A 20,985-nucleotide genomic window follows, 5' to 3' on the forward strand; every position below is an offset into this window, starting at 1 on the left:
CCTCCTATCAGCCTCTAGCAGTACCCTAGGCCTGGGAAGCCTAAGGCCCTGTGGCCAAGCCACTTCTTACTGCTATGGGCCCCACTCAAGGGCTGGCATGCCCCTCCTTCTCCCCTTCTTCCACCTCCCCTCTGGCTCACCCCTTCACCACCTGCCTGTTAGAGTCCTCTTACCACCCTGTGGGTGGGTCAGCTGAGGTCTCCCCTCCCTGAGAAAGTACAGGAGAAAGCAAAGGCTGCTGGGAGGAGGTGCACTGTGCCAGAGTCAAACAGATATGAACCCCTTGGAAGCACCATGTGCCCCTCACTCAGCCCAGCCTGGACACACTGCAGAAGTACAGTCACAATGTAAGCGGATGTCTGCGATGAGAATAGGGGCACGGGAGAGCCCAGGTTCTGGCATGGCCCACCTCTTGACAGTTATGAGAATCATGACAGCTGCTATTATTCTGGGTTCTAGAGCTCCATGCCCTGGAACATCCTGCCTGCCCTGCTCTGGCTTCCTGGTCCTTGCCAGGGCTGGCATGTGCTTGTGCCCTCTGGGTGCTACTGTTCCCCAGGTAGCCTGGAGTATGTGGGTGATTGCACCTGTAGGTGACTGCATCCAAGTGCTCCTGGCATATGCTGCAGACCACAAGGGATTGAAGGGCTCAAAGAAAGACACAGCAGAGGCAGAAACTCTGGGTCAGAGAAGGTCCTATGGACCTACAGGACCAAGACAGGCAAGTACACAATACTCCCAGAGAGTGCTGGCCTTACAGCACTACAGGCCCAAACACCCCACAACTCAAGTGGTCTTAGAATACAAAGGAACTCAGGTCTTAGGACAGGTGGGCTGACCTGGAGGGAGGCTCTACCTTAGCCTAGTAGGAGATTCCTATCACTTCAAAGGCTGTCCTGGAACTCTCTCTGTAGACCAGGCTGGCCTCAAACTCTCAGAGATCCACCTGCCTCTGCCTCCAGAGTGCTGGAGTTAAAGGTGTGTGCCACCACTGTCGGCTGAAGACTAGCCTTTGACAGAAGCTGAGAGTTGGAGTTGGAGGGGTTGTCTCAGACTTCTGCCTTGGGAAATGCACTGCCCTGCTCACCACCCACCTTTCTGCACATATGCCTCTTCCTTAAGCACTGGAGAGTGGGTGGGAGACAGTGTGCTTTCCTGCCTAGACACTGCAGTCCTGCTCATCCCATAGGGACTGTGGCACACTGCTGATCCTGGTGACCTCACCTGGCCTCCCAAGCAAGTCCCTCCAAGCTGGATCCCTTTCCAGGGTCCAGGACCCCCAGAGTATGAATGTGCTGATGTCCTTGCCTATAGTTGGAAGGTTCCCCAGGCTTCACTTGTATTTTATGACACTGACATCTGAGGTGTCCAGAGGGGCTAATCTGTAGATGTCTTTCCACTGGTTCTGTCTGAGGACACCTCTTCCTTAGGTTCAGGTTTTGTGCTTTAGTGGAACCCTAAAAGTGAGTCTTGGGTATGTTCCACTTAGACACCGATGCTAGTGTCCTGGTGCTGAAGTTAGTCGAGCTGGTGTCCTCAGTAGGGTACCTTGGTTCTCAGCAAGCATCTGCCTTGAGTTCCATGCCTACATTCAATGGCCTTGTCTGTCATGTCTACTCACTAATGTTCTGATGGGGAGTCATTTCACATTTTCTTGTTTTAAATTGTTTTTGTTATGTCTGTCTGTCTGTGTGTCTGGGCTGCTGTGCATGTCATGGTGTATACATTGTGGAGGACAACCTGTAGAAGTTGGTTCTCTCCTTTTACCATGTAGGTCCCAGAGATTGAACTTGGGTCCTCAGGATTGGCAAGTATCTTTCTGGCCTCCATTTCTTCATGTGTCTGTTCACTTGGCCCAGATCACTTTAGCGTTTCCTATGAACCTGGTGGACTGCAGTCTCTCCTGGCTGCGATGGTCAGTTGGAGCCCCTCACAGCTGGCATCTGTGCCCTCCTAACACATCCATTTGGAACTGGCGTTGTTCAAGGAGCCCTGACCCTGAGAACAGAGCAAGATATTCTGGGGCAACCTTGGACATGGGTGCTGGGGGCTGCAAGGCCAGGACAGTGGGAACAGGCACACGCGTGTCTCAACTATTCTCTACACAGCACTGAGGAAGTGGGGAACGGGCACGCGTGTGTCAGCCATGGCCAGTTCAGTTTCTTGCTGGAACCTCAGGCTCCCTCAGCACCCAGCCCTGCCCTGTTTCTTTTTCTGCTTGTTCCTAGACATAGCCCATGCCAGAGGCCATCGGCTATGCTCCTGTACTTGTAATATGGTGCCATAAGGGTACATACTGCCTCCAACTTCTCTGCTGAGTACCTATGACCTCTGGTGATTAACAAGTCACCATTGGCAACTACAGGTGGCCATGAGCCATTATAGGTCAGAACAGATAGCCAAAGGTGACCACAAGTCACTATTCTCCCTGCAAGTCAATTGGCTGGGAGTCGTATCACAGGTCACTCACTGTAGATCACAGCAGGTCAGTGCAGGGGCAGAAGGTCATCATAAGTCAGCACACATCACCCCAGGTTCCTGCAGGACTGACAGAGCCTCAGGGACACAGCAGGGGAAACAGGGCTGTCACCCTTCCTATCCATGGTTCCACTTGGGCCTTAAGTGGGAAGCAAGGATTCTGTCGCAGGATTTGATGGACATTCAGCTGGCCATGTCTCAGTCCTGGGCACAGTGTTGACCCGATGTTGAGTGCTTTGTGGCCCCTCCTCTCACAGGCAGGTCAGGTCTGTGCTTAGAGCCTTCTTAGCTGTCAGCCCAGGCCTGTCCATGGAGAGATAGATGTGCATTCTCGGCAGTGTGTTTCCTAAGGAAGACTTTTCAGTCAAAGAGGGCAGGGCCCATTCCAGCAATGGTACATCCGGCTAAAGAAAGAACTAGAAGTGTGAGCAAGCTCACAGAGAAAAACAATGGATAAAAAGAGGAGTTGTCTGGGGTGTCACCTCTGGACCCCAGCACCTCACAGATCAGGAACCCGGACTCGTGCCAGCAAGCATGTGACAGGCTAGGGTGAGAGAAAGAAAAGGGTGGCATTCATGCATGTCCAGCACCCACCTCTCTCTGCTGCTGTCCCCTGTATGAAGGCTCTCCTTGGGGCTGGGCCACCCTGAGATGCTTCCTTAGCTCAGCCACCTGCTTCTGCAGCTCCAAAACCTCCAGGTGCACCTGGTCCATTTCACCGGGGAGCTCATGCTGGACAGCGACCGGCTCCGGGGGTTTCTGACACAGCTAGGCAATTAGTTCAGAAGGCAATGTTAGGAAGAGGTGGGGGGACCGTCCTAGGAAGGACAGGAGTATGAGGTGCAGGGGTGGAGCAAGGCCAATGGCTAGTTCCTTCTCTGGCTGTGTACACGGTGATCTGCAAACTTGTCCTGTGTGTTTCACTTCTGTGCAGTCCATGCTAGACACGAAGTCTCACTGGGGAGAATCTGTGAATGAAAGTAGGTTACAATCCTATCCTGAGCCCTAGTCCCCAGGAAGACACAACTGCCTCTAGAACACTGCTGGTGACTAGGAAGTCCTTTCTATCAAAAGGATGGATGACAGGCTGGACCCGAGGTGGATCCCAGCACTTGGGACGTAAAGGCGGGAGGATTCCTGAGAGTTCAAGGCCAGCCTGGTCTACAGAGCAAGTTCCAGGACAGCCAGGGTTCTGTAGTGAGACCATCTCAAAAGACCAAAAAAAAAAGTGGGGGGGGCGGTGTTTGCAGAAGGAGATAAGAGGGAATTGAACTTGAGGGGGAAGCAACAAAAGGCAGTGATGGGCGGAGTGTACTTCAGTTGGATAGGATGCTTGCCTGGGCTCAGTTGCCAACATCACATAAACAGGGTATAGTGGTACATGGGGAAAAAAAGGCAGAAAGATCAGAAATTCAAGGTCATTCTCAGCAAGTAAGAGGCCAGTTTGGGCTACAAGAGAACCTATGCTGTAAAAAAAGATAAAGGGCATGGGAGAAGCAGCTGTGGTAGAAATGAGACTCAGAAAGAGAAGCTACAGGTTATAGATCCAGGTAGGAGGAGAACCAGGCAGATGGGAAACATACTTCCCTGGCTTCCCAGGCTAGGTGATGGGCATTAAAAGAATGCTTCTACTCCAGGGATGCCTACAGTTGACTTTTGTGACTATCTTGTATACACAGAAGATGGGGCCATTAGGTAATCAGACACTGCTAAATAAAAAACACTTGAAGGTAAACCTGTTTTTATTTAGACAGCATCTCACTATGTAGCCCTGACTGGTGTGGAACTCACTCTGTAGACCAGGCTGGCCTCAAACTCACAGAGATCTGCCTGTCACTACCTCCCAACTGCTGGGATTAAAGGTATGCACCATCACACCTGACTGGAGGTAAGTATTTTACCCAGTTTATTCCAACTGTCTCTAGTTATCAAAGCAAAATTAAAATGCTTGAAGTTAAATTCTCATTTCTTGTCTACAGCATTGAAATGTGTGTGTGCATGTGTGAGTAGGTGTGTTTGTGCGTGTGTGTTTGTTGTTGCTGCTGCTGTTTTGAGTTAGGGTCTCATGGATCCCAGGCTGGCCTCCAACTCTCCCTCTGTAGCCATGGATGACCTGGGATTCTTGATCCTCCTGACTCTACCTCCTGAGTGCTGAGACTACAGACACCTACCACCGTATCAGGCTTCCTTGTGAATAATTCATAGCCACACATGAGATAAACCAGCTACTGCACAGCACAGTCCTTTGTTCTGAAGAAAAGAGAACTTGGGAAGACACCCAAAACACCCAAGGTCAATGAGGTCACACCTGGCAGCTCTCAGGGCCTGCACCTGTGTCCAAATCTGGACTGGTTCTTCAGTAGGAATGCTTGCACAACCTTAAGTGTTAAGGGCCAGTCTCACCTTCTTTTTGAGCTGTGTCACCAGCAAGTTCAAGAGATGCACTCTGTCTCCGAGTTTTCTGAGCGCTAATGCAACGGATGCCTGATCTGTCAAAGCTGCTCCTGCAGATAAGAACAGTTGCTGTCAGCTCAGACCTCAGAAACAAAAACAGTCTCCCCAGAGAGTTGAGCCTTCTTCCCCACAGGAGTCTACCGAAGCTTCTAACTGACCTCCAGGTAAATATGTGGTAGCGCATGCCTTTAATCCCAGCACTCGGGAGACAGAGGCAGGCGGATCTCTGTGAGTTCGAGGCCAGCCTGGTCTACAGAGCGAGTTCCAGAACAGCCTCCAAAACAATACAGAGAAACCCTGTCTCAAAAAACCAAAAAAAAAGAAAAGAAAAGAAAAGATCAAGATCAATGTGTGAATCTAGAAGGAAGGACAGAATAAAATTAACATTAAATACTGAGGAACTAGAAACTAATGAACAAAATCAATGATTGGCTTTTGTAAAGGTAATAAGTGAAGAAATAAATAACTATACACTCTATAGTCTGACATCAAGAAAGAATAAAGGATGACAAGCATGGTGGCACATGCCTTTAATCCCAGCACTGAGGAGGCAGAGGTAGGCAGATTTCTGAATTCAAGGCCAGCCTGGTCTACAAATCAAATTCCAGGACAGCCAAAGCTGTTACACAGAGAAACCATGGGAAAAAAAAAAGAATAAACGAGAACAGAAACAAATGTCTGATGCGATGCATGGGGAGATGTGTTTCGGACGTTTAAGATTCAGGATGGACAGTGCAGCAATAGAGCTGCAGCCTCAGCTATTCAGGAAGTTGAGGCAGGAGGATCACCATCTCAAAGAAGCAAATGAGCAAAACTGATAGGATCAGAAACTTCATCCCAGAGGTTTGAAAACTTGAGGAAATGGATAATTTCCTAGTATAATGTAACAAGTATACATGAAAAGAAAATATGGCCATGTGGTGATGGTGCACGCCTTTAATCCCAGCTCTCAGGAGGCAGAGGCAGCCTGGTCTACAGGGTGAGTTTCAGGTTAGCCAGGGCTACACAGAGAGACCCTGTCTCAAAAACAAAAAACAAAACAAAACAAAAGAAACCTAATATATATGAACAGCCTCTTAACAACAAATAAATAAATTAAACTTTAAATTTTCCCACAAGAAAGACTCTGGGCCTTGGGGATTTCAGAGAAATTTACAAATTGTTTAATTGTCTGATCACCCATATCTCTAAGGCCAGAGTAACCCTCGATCCAAACTATGACCTGATCATTACAAAAAAGGAAATGAAATGACAAGCCTGTCCTACTTCTGACCACAAATCTGGCAGTCCCCCATGAAACACTGGCAAGCCAGGTGTAGCGGCCATCAGGAAGCTGCACCAGTTTCTGGGTTCCTTCCCAGGAAAGGAGTGTGGGGCAGAACAGAGAGTGCATCCCACCCTGTTTTCCTCACTCATCACAACCTGGCACACGGAAGACTTTGGCGAGGGACGGGGGCCCTGGGATGACCTGCATGGGCTCCCATCCTAGGGGAGTGCACACTGCACCACACATACACTCCTTCCCACTGAAGAATGGAAAGAGGGCCCAAGGCAAGCCTGTTCCAGGAAGGGTGCTCCTGCCCCAGTCCCTACAGTAGCTCTGCAGCAAGGACAGAACACTCCTGGGCAGGGCCTGTGGATAGAAATCTGTGGAAAACCCTGAGGGGCCCAGGGACAAAAGTCTGGGACTTGACAGTTGAGTGCTGCTCAGAAAACTCCAGGATCTCTCAGAGGCCACAGGTGACCACCGCCATTTATTTAAGGCTGGTCTGGAGTATTTCTCTGTACAGGTTTGAATGATAAAACCCCTCATAGGCTCAGATGCTTGAACACCTGGTCCCCAGTCGGTGGCACTGTTTAGGGAGGTTTAGGAGATACGGCCTTGTTGGAGGAGGCGTGTCGCTGGAGGCTAAAGACACCACACCCTTTTCAGTTCACCCTCTATCTGCTTTGTGCTGGGGGTTGAGACGTGAGTTCTCAGTACCGTGTTCCAGTTGCCATGCCTGTCTGTTGTCTTTATAACCCTCTGTAACTGCAAGTCAAAATAAATGTTTCCTTCTGTAAGTTGCTTAATTCATGATGTGTTTGTCACAGCAACAGAAAAGTAACTAATACATTCACTGCAACAGCCAGGGGAGATGAGGATTCCAGAAGCCCAGGAAAGATGTTCATGCTCACCAATGCATGGGAGACTGCAAATTCACATTGTAACAGGATGTGCCACACAGCCTCTAGGATGGCTAACCAGGAAGGAAGATTATGTACATTGAGGGGCTTTTCCTGCAAACTGCTAATGTCAGGTGAATGGCATAAGCACTGTGAAGTCTGGCATTGTCCACTAAGACACAATTTAGGCCAAAAGACAACAGACAACGCACATGTATCACGTGACTCCACTTGCATGAGAAAAAAGGACTCCCACCTAACACTGGGGGCGTCCAGGGGACTCCTGGTTCTGCAGACAGAGTGTCTGATGGAGATGGACACTGTGAGGTTATGCATGCATTTGGAAGACTTGCCTCAGGGATCACGTCTTAATTTTCTCATAGTCAGTGTTACTGGGACAGGGTACAAGGTCCAGGGAGTCAGGGTTTCTCACCAGCTGCTTTTGCAGAGTTGCAGGCACCGGGATGTGGATCATCAGGGGGCAAGGGTGTCTTCACCGGCTCTTCGACACTTTGTCTCTGGTCTTCCAGTGCTTTAAGTTTACGCTTTAGGTTTTGAATTTCTGCTTCGAGAGCCAGAAAATGATCTGCCAAACCACCAGGGAACACAACATACAATCACTGGCACACTTACACAACTTTCCAGCTGCCATGCATGGCTTCAGGGCTCAAAGGCTCCCCTGTGCCCCCATCTCTCTCCTCAACTCTGGGATCTACCTTCACTTCTCAGCCCAGCTTCCATATCTTCCCGGAAGGTTCTGGGACCTGGAGTGAGAACTTGTCTGCCTCCCACAGGCTTTGTGCTTGGATGACACCACTCCCACATCAGGGATTAGGCCCTTAGAAGCAGCCATGGTGCCTGCTAAGCACAAGGCATAGGCAGGGTGCTCCTCTTGACGCCTGGCCTGCCCAGTCTTATGGCTTACCAGGTTTGTCAAGTATGTGTCCTGCACTTTCTCCTCTATGTCACCAGAGAAACATTCTTCAGTACGAAACTTAAGTTTCTCTCTTGGAGGACAAGCAACTGTCCTGCTTTGCAGAGGTCTACTAGAGGGTGTGTGAGAGTGAGACTGTAAGGAGAGGTCTGTCTGGGGTCCTCTCCCTGTCCTGTCCTGTTCCTGTCCTGTCCTGTCCTGTCCTGCTCCCACTCTCCACCACCCATCCCTCCTTACTCTTCCCCTCCATCTCTACCTGCTCACCTTGGGCCGCTGAGCCTCCTCCAGCCTTGGCGCCAGGGTTTGCATCTGGGCACTCTTCTGGGTGAGCAGAAGGGAGATGGCCACTCAGCATCTCCATCTCTCTCCTCATCTGCGCAACAGCGTTCCGCAGACCTGCGTTCTGTTCCTGGAGCCGCTGGATCTCGCTGGATGGGAAATCTTCCCTCGCTTCTCCTTCATGCTGCTGTGGAGGTGCCTACCAACCACAGGCACCAAAGGAAAATAATTATGGACACAAAAGAGGAGGTTCTCTGCTTCAACCCAACTTGGAGCCGTGCCCTGCTACTCCACGCCTGTCCTTCAGAACTGCAATGTGTTGTAAGACACTATCCTCCGAGTGTGACAGCCACCATCTTTACCAGAAAAGCTGTTATTATTTTCAAGCAATCCCCCAAGACCAGGCTTGTTGACTGCTGACACCCCCAAAGGTGAGGACGGAAGGGTCATTGGGCTCAGCTGACATTCTGCCCCACCCCTGCATCTCCCACTCGCCAGGATGCAATCTTGCACTAACTGCATGTGGCCTCATGGTCTAGAGATGTGACAGAGTATACGCTGATTGTGGAAGGTTAACTGAAGGCAGGGGGTCTATCTATATAGCTATGGGAAGTCACTATCCACACTGTGGCAAACTGGTACTATGACAGATAGCTACGGAGTTCCCTATGCTCATGTAAGTAGCCACTCATCCATGATCTGTAAGTAAGCCCAATGAACTCTTTGGTTCTCCAAGGTGGGTTTTGGTAGAATTGTACTCTGATTTGTCATCAGGCAATATATGGGGGTGCTAGATGCTTGGTTATGTCTCCCTAAAAAAATTATATGCCTTGAGAGGCATATAGATTTGTGGGGTACTCCATGGTAGGGTATTTTTATACTTTTTTTAAAATTATTTTTAATTTATTATTATTTTTTTATTTTTCTTTTTTTTCCATGATAGGGTTTTTCAGTAGTTGAACTGACCAAAACAGACAAGGGTCACAGGGGCTAGGAAGGAGGAAGGATGGTGAGGAAACTCTGGAGGTGGTTGGTGGTCCAGTCACATGCCTGCATTTAGTTCACCAAAGGCTTTGTGGATTTTATGCAGTTTTAGTCAGTCAGACAGTTCACCGAGTAGAGTACAACTTAAAGCAGAGAGAAGGAATTATAGTTGCAACAGAAAGCATCCAAACAGATTAGACAGTAGCACTCCTGAGGCCGGGGGACAACATGAGGTGCAGCCAAATCAACACTCAGAACAAGAAGGGAAAGAAAAAAAATACCAAAACAATATGGCCAGAGGTATGTCAAAGTGCCCCATCAGCCCTGTTAGCAGCTTCTCTGATCATAAGCCAAGCAAGACCCAGCAAAGAGGTCCTAGCTGATCTTCTGAGGAAGAGACATAAATGTGTTCAATACCACATTTTCAAAAACTTTTTTTTCGAGACAGGGTTTCTCTGTAATGTTTTGGAGGCTGTTCTGGAACTCGCTCTGTAGACCAGGCTGGCCTCGAACTCACAGAGATCCGCCTGCCTCTGTCTCCCGAGTGCTGGGATTAAAGGCGTGCGCCACCAACGCCCAGCAAAAACATTTATTTTTATATTATGTGCATGACTGTTTTGATTGCAAGTATGCATATACACTACATATATGCACTACTTCTGTGTTAAGACCAGGAATTAGAGTTACAGGTGGTTGTGAATGGCCATGTGGTGCTGGGAACTGCACCCAGGTCCTCTGCAAGAGCAGCAACAGGTGATGTTTAACTACTGGGCCATTTTTCCAGCCTCCCTCACCCCCACCCAATCACAATAGTTTAACTATGCTTGTGGAAAATCTAACAACTTGGTAAGAAAATGGTTCAGAAAAGGGCAGGTCTCCCATGTTTACCAGCTAGCCATGGCATATCAAGTTGCAATAAGAGTAGGAGGAGGATTCACCAACCCCACATCTGACAGAGGGCTGACCTCCAAAATATACAAAGAACTTAAGAAACTAGAAATCAAACTACCAAATAATCCACCAAAAAATGGGGTACAGATCTAAATAGAGAATTCTAACAGAACAATCTCAAATGGCAGAAAGACACTTAAGGAAATGTTTAACATCCTTAGCCATCAGGGAAATGCAAATCAAAACCACTCTCATTCTATCTTACACCGATCAGAATGGCTAAAATCAAAAAACAACAATGACAGCTTATGCTGGAGAGGATGTGGAGAATGGGGGAACACTCCTCCTTTGCTGGTGGGAGTGCAAACTTGTACAGTCACTGTGGAAACCATATGGCAATTTCTCAGAAAATTAGAGATCAACCTACCTCAAGACCCTGCAACACCACTGTTGGGCATATACCTAAAGGAGGCACATTCACACATTGGGGTTATGGATTGTAGGCTGCGTATCTTTTGCTTTATGTCTGGTATCCACTTATGAGTGAGTACATACTATATTTGTCTTTCTGGTTTTGGTTACCTCACTTAGGATGGTTTTTCTAGTTCTGTTCATTTGCCTGCAAATTTTAGAATGTCATTGTTTCTTACTGCTGAGTGTGTACTCCATTGTGTAAATATACCACATTTTCTTTATCCATTCCTTAACTGAGGGGCATCTAGGCTGTTTCCGATGTTGCTATGAACATAACTGAGCAAACGTCCTATTAGGTCAGGAAACCTGGGGAGAACCCTTGAGAAGCAAAGGCAACAGTGAAACTCCAGGGGAGCCTGGTCACCCCTACGCTACCTCACATCTGTGACACCAAGAGTCTCTAGGAGCCTTTTCTGGTTTCGTGCTGGCTGCATCTTCTCCCTCTTGGGGTCCCCATGGTGACAACTCTGGAGCGCAAGGGCCACCCTTCTGATCTGCCCTAGACTATGAGTAAAGTTCCCACATCACAGGTGACAGACAGGAGCCTGTGAGATGGACATGTCACATACAGCCAAGCTCAGTCAGCTGAAGAAGCCTGTGGCAAGTTTGGTGCCAGCCTCTTGCACAGCATGGGCTACTGGCCCATCCAGAGGTAGCCCCCAAGTGCTCCTAGTGGGGCCTGCTGAGGATCCTACTCCATAACACTCAGGAGGCCTCTCCTATGCTGACTGCTGGGGCTCACCAATTAGGGCAGGCTGGAAAGCCCTATCATTCAGTTCAAACTTTTAGGCAACGCAGATGGCTAGGTGAGGGTTTTTCCCGGTGAGTTCTGGTCCATCACTCTACTCCAAAGCTGTACCTAGGTTTGTGCATGCAGACAGATTCTGGAAGACTGCAGTGGTCACTTTGGTTATTGGGTCTCAGCCAGATACTTTGTCCAAGATCAAGGGTGCACTTAAGGGGGTGGGTGGGTGTGGATTGTTCCTGACTACAGAACGTACTTCTAAAGTTTATTGTTTACTTAACAAAGAAACCAGCCAACTGATAGCCCTTGCTGACCTGCTTAGCTGGTACTTGGAGACAAATGTCTTTTTTTGATTGCCAGCTTAGGGGAAAAGTACAAGAAAGCTTCCAGTAAGGGACCATTGATGAACAAAAGCACTTTCCTTCTGTCATCTGTCCACAGTTCTTCCTGTGTTCAGATTGGGGAGTACTTCATATATGATTTCATGAAAGCCTGTGAGGTGAGAGGTCATGGGCACCCAAGTATATGCACCCCTCATCCTCTTCTGCTTCTTGAAATTTCCTTACTTGTGGCAGGAGAACAACTGCCTGGTTGTCCTCAGTGTTCAACCAGCTCATAGGGCAGCTTGCCTCATAGGCCCTAGGAGGGGTTAGAAGTATCTGTTCTGTTGGAACCTCCAGCTCACCCGGCATGATCCGGGAACTCCCCTCGCTTCCTCCCTTCCTCCCTTCCTCCCTTCTTCCCTTCCTTCCTTCCTTCCTTCCTCCCTCCCTCCCTCCCTGCCTGCCTTCCTTCCTTCCTCCCTCCCTCCCTCCCTCCCTGCCTGCCTGCCTTCCTTCCTTCCTTCCTTCCTTCCTTCCTTCCTTCCTTCCTTCTTTCCTTCCTCCCTCCTCCCCCTCCTCAAACCCTGCCCACGCAGAGAATCTCTAAATAATGAAAAGGTGCCAAAAGCCCAGTTCTGCATTCTTTTTTATGAGAATTGGTTGGTGTTTTGTCTGCATGTATGTCTGTATGAGGGTGTCAGATCTTTTGGAATTAGAGTTACAGACAGCTGTGACCTGCCATGTGGGCTCTGGGAATTGAACAGTGATCCTCTGGGAGGATAGCCAGTGTTCTTAAGCATTGAGCCCTCTCTCCAGCCCCCTAGTTCTGAATTCTTGGCGACTATTGCAACTTCCTCCCCCTTTGGCTGCCAGCAGCCTAAACTCCCGCTTAAGTGGTCAGCTTTGACAATACTTGGGAACAAAATCAGCTTGTGGTGAATGCGTCATCACTGCTTGCCTACAACATTTCGGGGTGCAGTTTCTCTAGCCTCAGTCTCTGGGACTGGAGAACTCACCTGGGAGTTGTTCTGCTCAAAAAACCTGTTATAATTTTCAGTTGGGCTTGGTCTGGCTTACTGCATCAGCAGATAAATTTATTCTCTGGGGACAGAAAACCTATTAGTATATACAACCAACTTTCCTGACATGGGGCAAGTTTGGGAACTGCAGAGTGTACTGAAGAGGAGAAATGTGTTTTCTTGGCAATCTGCTGCTCAGATCCTGTATGCCGCAGGAAGCACAGACATGGTTACAGGATTTTAAAAGAGGCTTTGGATTTTAAAATGGCTGAACTCTCTTTTTAAGATTTATTTTAATTATGTGTGTGTTTGTGAATACATCTGTACATGTATGCTAGTGCTAGTCCCCTCTGGGGCCAGAGGTATCAAATCAGATCCCGGGGAGCTGGAGTTACGGGAAGTTGTAAGCTGCCCAATGTGGGTGTTGAGAATTGAACCTGGGTCCTCTGTAACAGCAGTATGCGCTCTTAACCACTGAGTCATCTCTCCAGCACCAAGCTGAACTTCTAAAGTGTTTGTATTTGTAAGAGTTGGATACTTTTTTGTTTTCTTTTGTTTTTGCTTTTTGTTTTTTCAAGACAGGGTTTCTCTGTGGCTTTGGAGCCTGTCCTGGAACTCACTCAATAGACCAGGCTGGTCTTGAACTCAGAGATCCGCCTGCCTCTGCCTCCCGAGTCCTGGGATTAAAGGCATGTGCCACCACCACCTGGCTGACTTGGGGACTTTTTAAGTTTGTCAAATGTTTTATATTGTGATGTTTATATTAATGTTTGATCTTGATGATGAACAAGGAAAGGTTGGGTTTATAGCTTAACAGTGATGTGTTTGTGTATCACACTGACAAAGGTTAGTTGTGCTGGCAAGTTTTTTTTCAACTTAACACAAACTAGCATCATCAGAGAGGAGGGAGCCCCAACTGAGAAAATGCCTTCACAAGATGAGGCTGTAGACAAATCTGTATGTCATTTTCTTAATTAGTGATTCATGGGATGGGGAGACCCCTGGGCTGGTGGTCCTGGGTTATATAAAAAAGCTGGCTGAGCAAGCCATGGGAAGCAAGCCAGTAAGCAGCATTCCTCCATGGCCTCTGCATCAGCTCCTACCTCTGGTTTCTTAGCCTGTTTGAGTTCCTGTCCTAACTTTGGTGGTGGCACATGCCTTTAATCTCAGAATTTAGGAGATAAATGGATCTCTTAGTTCAAAGTCAGCCTGGTTTATAGAATGAATTCCAGGACAGTCAGGACTACACAGAGAAACCCTGTCTCAAAAAACAAACAGGGGCTGGAGAGGTGGCTCAGAGGTTAAGAACATTGGCTGCTCTTCCAGAGGTCCTGAGTTCAATTCCCAGCAACCACATGGTGGCTCACAACCATCCGTGGTGAGATCTGATGCCCTCTTCTGGCCAGCAATTGTATACATTATAAATAAATAAATCTAACAAACAAACACCAAAAAAGTCCTGGAAAAGGATCGCCCTAAGTGAAGCCTTATCTTCAAATGGGCATGATTAGGAGAGTCAAATAAGACCCTTCAGAGAACTAGCCCAGGCGTGGCTTTACCGGGCCTGTAGGAGTTTCCTGAAGCTTCAGGAACATATGTCTATAAACCGGGCTCAAACAAATGTATTCTCTCCTGTTATGCAGAGGAGACACTGTGCTGTCAGGAAAGCTGTGCTTCACCTAGACGCTTGCAGAGGGCCTGCTGCAGACCTTATCAGCCTCTGGTGTTTGTTAGTAATCCCTGATGTTCCTGGGCTTATACATGTGTCACTCTAATCTCTGCTGTCACAGGCCATCCTGTGCATCTTTGAGTCCTTTCCTTTAAGGACAGCAGGAGCTGGGGCAGGGGGCAGGGCCACCCTCTTCAGCATGGCCTTATCTTAGTTCACTACACTCTCAGAGGTGCGATCTCTAGTGAGTCACAGTCTGAAGCTTTGGGGTCAGGACTTGAACCCGAGTCCTGTGAGGAATGCAACTCAATCCACAGGAATTCCATGACCAGTGTCTGGCTGGAGTCACCACTGAGTTGCTAGGCCAAGACTTTTTGGAGGGAAAACTGTCATCTTCTGCATCTTAAGTTACGCAGACACCATGTATGAAGTCATGTGTTTTTGGACAGAATTCTAACCTCTTACTCAGGATTTGGTGATAAAAACGGCTTCTAGGCCAGTGACATGGTTCAGTGGGTAAGGCCACTGTGACAAAATATTATTTTAAGGTGTGTGATTTTTGTTTATGCTGCATTTGTTTAACTCTGTGAAGCTGGGATTCCTTGCCTGTCTAATACACCTGGTGGTCCTAATAAAGAGCTGAATGGCCAATAGTGAGGCCGGAGTAACAACAGGTGGATCTGGCAGGCAGAGAGAATAAACAGAAGGAGAAACGAGGAGAGCAATGAGAGAATAAGGAGAGAAGGATGTCAGGGGTCAGTCACCCAGCCACCCAGGCAGTCACGGAGTAAGGAAGAAAGTAAGATATACAGAAATAAGAAAGATAAAAGCCCAGAAGGAAAGCGTAGTTGGGAAAACTTAAGTAAAGTTGCCAAGAAACAAGCCAAGTTAAGGCCAGGCATTCATAACAAAGAAAAAGCCTCCATGTATTTATTTGGGAGCTAGGTAGCAGGCGGGCCTCCAAAGAGCCAAAAAGAGTATAAGAGAAAAAAAACAACACAACAGACCACTTGACTTGAAAGCCTGGAACATGCATAATGGAAGGAGAGAACCGATTCCTGAAAGCCGACCTCTCACTCTCCCCATGTACACACACACACACACACACACACACACACACACACACACACACACACACACACACACACACACACACAAATGTAATACAAATTGAAATACTGCCGGGCTGTGGTGTCTCATGCCTTTTATCCCAACACTCAGGAGACAGAGGCTGGTCTATAGAATGAGTTCCAGGACAGGCTCCAAAGCTACAAAGAGAAACCCTGTTACAAAAAAACCCTAAATAAATAAATATTGAAAAACAAAAAAAAAGAAAAGGCCCCATGTGTGGTTATATTTTGTTTATGATAAAAAAAAAACTTGCCTGAAGATAAGAGTGCAGAGTTAAGTCACTAGTTATTCACACACCTAGTTAAGATCTAAGCCACTGGTTAGCCACACACCTAGTTAAGATCCAAGTCACTAGTTAGTCATAGAGGGCAGGCAGTGGTGGCCACACCTTTAATTTCAGCACCTGGGAGATAGAGGCAGATGGATCTCTGTGAGTTCATGGCCACCCTGGGTGACATGAGAATGAATCAGTCTAAAAGAGAAACAGAGCTCACGCCTTTAATCCCAGCACTTGAGAGAATATAAGGCAGGAGCACAGTGCAGTCTGCAGTCACGCTGAGGACAGGATCGCCCCCATCCCCCTTCGGTCTGAGCCTTGGTAGAGGTGAGAACTCTTCTAGTGGTTTGGCTGCTTTGCTTTTCTGATCTTGAACTTGAATCCCAGTATCTGTCTCTGAGTTTTTATTTATTTATTTTATTTTATTTTATTTTATGAGACAGGGTTTCTCTGTATTGTTTTGGAGGTTATCGGTCCAGCCCGGCCTCGAACTCACAGAGATCCGCCTGCCTCTGCCTCCCGAGTGCTGGGATTAAAGGTGTGCGCCACCACCGCCCGGCAGTTTTTATTATTTGTGCTACACCTATGACTATACCCTGGAATGTTACTCAGGACATTTAACAACACATTCAATTGTTCAAAAGTGGCACCACAAACTGATGAGGTCAATAAAATAGGAAACACTATTTTGCATTTTAAAAAAGAAGGCAAGACAGGTGTGGTGCTATATGCCATTAATCCCAGCACTTAGGAGGCAGAGGCCAGAGGATCTTTGTGAGTTCAAGGCCTCAAGAGTTCAACACTTGGGGCTGTAGAGATGACTCGGGGTTAAGAGCACTGACTGCTCTTTCATAGGTCCTGCGTTCAATGCCACCACCTCATGGTGGCTCACACCATCTATAATGTATGTGCAGGCAGAACACTGTATGCATAGTAAATGCATAAATCTTTAAAAAAAAAAAGAATTCAACACTCTATGTTGTGAGTTGAGAGACAGTCAGAGCTACATAGTGAGTCCCTGTCTCAAAAAACCCAAAAATAACCCAAAAGAAAAAAAAAGGCATTTGAGTTCCTTGCTAGCGAAGATGTGGTGGTAGGCATTCCAGCTTCACCCTAGAACCTTGTGTCAACTCTCTCCTCTCAAGCCTTCCTGCTCCTTTGTGTTCCAGTGACCTGAGGAGCTGCCACTGCTCACGTGCTTGTCCTTCATGAAGCTGTGGCTCACAGCCAAGAGTACAAACAGCCAGCCAGTCTCCTGTGGCTGGACAATTCCCACGGAGCAGAGGTGAGACACTCATGGATGCACCCTGACGTCATGTGCTCACATTCAACACAGGGAAGAAACTGTTCCCAGGCTCTGTTTATTCCACTGAAGGACAGTGAGGACGAGTGTGTGCAGTGACGAATTACTTTTATTGTTGGTGTTGGGGATCAAATCCAGGGCCTTGATCACGCAAGGAAGGTGCTGTCTCTATATCCTTACCTACTTAATTTTTTTCTATTTGTTTTTGATAGCCTTATTTAGTTCGTGCTGGCTTTGAACTCACAATTTTCTTCCCTCAGTTGCTTGAGTGCTGAAATCACGGCATGTGCCACCACACCTGCCTAAATCTTACATGTATGTTGTGTGTGTGTGTTACATGCCAGTGAGCCCAGGTGTGTACAGATGTGTCATCATGTGGAGTCAAAGGAGCAACACTGGATGACTCTGTATAACCTAGGTCCTTATGCTGGTACAGCAAGCACTTTACCTACTGAACGATATCCCCATTGCTTCAACTATTCTTATTTTGGTGGTGGGAGAGGTTTGAGACAGAGTCTCAATATGTAACTCAGGAGGGCCTGGAACTCTCTATGTAGACCAGGCTGGTCCCAAAATCACAGAGTTCTGCTTGGATTAAAGAGAGGCACCACTATGCCTGGTCCTTGAAATATTCTTAACAATGGCATTCAATAGAGGGAATCCTGCCCACCTGGTCCTCCATGGCAAAGTAACAGAAGTCGTAGGCAGAGAAATAAATCAGTGAGGGGAGAAATCAGAATATAGCTGCCTTGGGTAGGGAGGTAGGATTGATCGAGGGAAGGGTGTATGGATCTTTATGGGGTGAAGAAATGCTTGCTAAAGGAGTACGTGCTACATTTACCCATCAGACTGCTCAGGAAGCTAGGACCCGCATGTCACCATACTGAGGAGTGAGTACACATAATTAAAAAACACAGCAAGGGAAACGAAACCATTCCAAGTCCAGGATAACGATGTTCCCTGTCTCTCCCAATCCAAGGCTACCTCTAGGTCCTCTGAGCCCCTCTGCCTAGGAATTTACTTCTGCTAACAATTGCAACAGCTTAGGCAGGTTTGTCTCCATGGTGACTGTACCCATCTCTAAAAGGAAGTGAGTTGGGACCGGTGCAATGGCTCAGTAGGTAAAAGATACTTGCCAAGCAAGCCTGGTAGTCAGAATGAGTTCCCTGAAACCCACATAAATGTGGAAGGAGAGAACCAACTCCACAAAGTTGTCCTCTGACCGCTTTGTTTTTGGCTGTGGCACACATATGTTCCCCCCAACAATAATAATAAATACAATTATGAGCCTGAGTTAGCAAATTTCATAGTCTAGGGAGATGGTGACACAGCCTAAGCATCTAACAATGAATGAGCTTCTTTAAAGCCTCAACAGTGATTTCATACTGCCACCTAGTGTCAAATAGTGCCTGTCTGAGCTTTTTTTAGGGCTGGGCATGCCAAGTGTGCCCTTTGGATGCAGGGTTTTAGAGTTTTGAATGCTAAAAAGCAGAGAAGACTACATACTGGCATGCCTACTTTAACACTATAAAGATTTGGACTTGCCGTTATTGGAGCAACTGTCATTGAGAAGGGCTGGACTGAGAAAACCCAAGCCGACCTAGTGGACACTAACAGTGTCTATTCTGCAGCTGTGGGGGGAAGGCTCTTCCATCCAGCAGGGGTCTCACCTGTGTCTCCTGTCCAGGGAGGAGCCCGTGCGTCCGCAGAGTTTCCATAGCCTGGTCTCGCTCCAGTGACACAGCCTTCAGCAAAGTCTCCTGCCTATGCAGTGCCTTCTCTGTCTCCTCGAGCTTAGCAGCCACCTGGGGAAATGTCCATCTGTGGGCAGGGCTGGTCTTTAAGGCACAGAGTCCAGACTCCCTCCTGCTTAAAAAGTGGGCAGCAGGAGCACATGAACAGCCACACGATCCGATACAGATGTAGCACTCAGAATGCTAGGGCTACCCTCCAATTGTGGGGGAGGACTTTCCTATCCAGCTAGGGTGCTCAGTTTGCCCTGGCTGGGGAGGGGCCATCCCAACAGGGGGACCATTTCAGCATTCCCAAACCATGCTGCTGTTAGGAGAAACAGCCTATACAATACATACATTTGGGAATAGGGCAGAGACTTATTTGTATTCAGACTAGCCTTGAACTTGGGATTCTCCTGCTTCCTCTTCCTGAGCAGCAGGGCATGACGGTGACTCACTGCTGTAAATTAACTGGTATTTGAGGTTTAGTGTTTTCAGAGTTAAAAAATAATATGGCAAGGGCCAAACCCATCTTGTACAGTACTGGATATACTCCACACCCAGAACTACCCAACACACCTGATCTCTGGCCTTGGTCAGCCCTTGGATCAAAGCCTCTGATCTCTGGATCTGGTCTCGTTCAACATCATCGCAACGGCGCTGCCAGTCTAGGCCTAGTTGCACCTGGTCACGCTCCAGGCTCTGTTCCCTTTCCACTGCCAGGGACAGCTGCTGTTTGTACCTACAGACACAGTCCAAGGTCCTGTGTTAACTTTCTTTCCTGAGGTCCCTTCAACATGAAGGGTGGAATGCAGGGTGAGGGGCTGGTGACGCCCTGCCATGCCCTCCCTGTCCCACGTGTGGCTGGGGCTGAGGAAGGGTGCATGTGTGGTTCTGGGAGAACCTGTCCTACTGGAGACTTGGAGGAACAATAGCACCTATGGACAGGTGGGTATGATGGGCAGGTATCAAGATTCTCCAAATACTGGAGAAAGCAGTGCTGGAGGGAGGTAGCTACATTTAGCAGAGAGAGCCAGTGTGCAAACGGGGAAGGGAGGCAGTCAAACCTAAGCCAGGACTGTGTAAGTCCTCTGAACAGAGACCCAAGAGCAAAACTGGAGCATGTGCCACTGTAACAGGAAGGCTGGAGAAGCAGGAGGAGAAGAGGGTCCATGTCAGACAATAGTCTGGACGAAAGGTAACAAACAGGCCTGTCGATACTGCTACAAAAGCCAGCACGGTCGGTGAGAAGCTAGTGCAATCCTAAATGCAGATACACTTGATGAATTACTTCACATCAAGATAAAGACAGAGCTGAGAAGGAGCCATGCCTCAGCATGGTTGGAAGTCTGTATGCTTTTCTGTAAATGATTAGAACCAGTAGGCAGATCATATGGACATGGGAGACAAGAATACTGTTTTCCACCAGTGTTTTCAGAGCCCAGACTGCAACAAGGGCATGCTCTATCTTGGTCTACTTAGCCAGCCATCAGGGCAGAGCACATTCCAAGGTCATGAAACAGATTGCAGAGGAAATCAATTGTGCAAGGTGCATTCTGCATGCACAGTGGGGTCAGGTCAGCATCATCGACAAATGGTGCCTGGGACTAAAATCACCTGAGATTAGGCAATATGGTTCTAACTCATATCCTGACCAGAGAAGCACATACAAGGAGACTTAGATAGCATTTTAGCTGAATAGCGTCAGTGTCTGAAAGCAAACTTATAACACGAATTACATCTGTTGGAACGATGTCTCAGAGTCAATCATCTCGGTTCCACTGTTCAGAATCAATCAGAACAACAAACCAAATCCAAAGGAAATAGAAGAAAATAGATAGCATTAAAACTGAGAACAGAAAAAAAACATTTCAAAAAAATCAAATGGAAGAGCTGGTTCTTCACAAAGGTCGGCAAAATTGATGGCACCGATAAGCCTCTAGTGTGGCTGGTCTGGGGTAAAGAGACCATCAGATGACCAGTGTCATGAGCAAGAGGAGCCCTTGCTATCCACTCACATGCAGAAAGGTGACAGGAGCCAGGAACAGGGCCAGCAGCAACCAGATGAAGTGGCCAGATGGACACAAAGTACCAAAATGGACAGAAAAATATCAGAGAGGAAAAA

The 20,985-nt window shown here is 47.7% G+C and overlaps 1 protein-coding gene across 3 annotated transcripts in view; it reads right to left on the reverse strand.

Annotated features, from left to right (window-relative positions):
* Positions 1–20,985, reverse strand: part of Ccdc57 (coiled-coil domain containing 57) — a 99,928-nt gene that overhangs the window by 50,223 nt on the left and 28,720 nt on the right. For all 3 annotated transcript variants that reach the window (XM_040750210.1, XM_040750213.1, XM_040750212.1), the window contains 6 exons: positions 19,440–19,602; positions 18,798–18,932; positions 8,297–8,510; positions 7,532–7,684; positions 4,882–4,982; positions 3,073–3,246 (listed from right to left, as the gene is read on the reverse strand). In XM_040750210.1, the coding sequence (XP_040606144.1) occupies positions 3,073–3,246; positions 4,882–4,982; positions 7,532–7,684; positions 8,297–8,510; positions 18,798–18,932; positions 19,440–19,602 (940 nt within the window). The remainder of the gene's footprint in view (positions 1–3,072; positions 3,247–4,881; positions 4,983–7,531; positions 7,685–8,296; positions 8,511–18,797; positions 18,933–19,439; positions 19,603–20,985) is intronic.

The sequence above is a fragment of the Mesocricetus auratus genome, unplaced genomic scaffold (genome assembly GCF_017639785.1).
Source record: "Mesocricetus auratus isolate SY011 unplaced genomic scaffold, BCM_Maur_2.0 Super-Scaffold_100007, whole genome shotgun sequence".
Taxonomy (NCBI): Eukaryota; Metazoa; Chordata; class Mammalia; order Rodentia; family Cricetidae; genus Mesocricetus; species Mesocricetus auratus.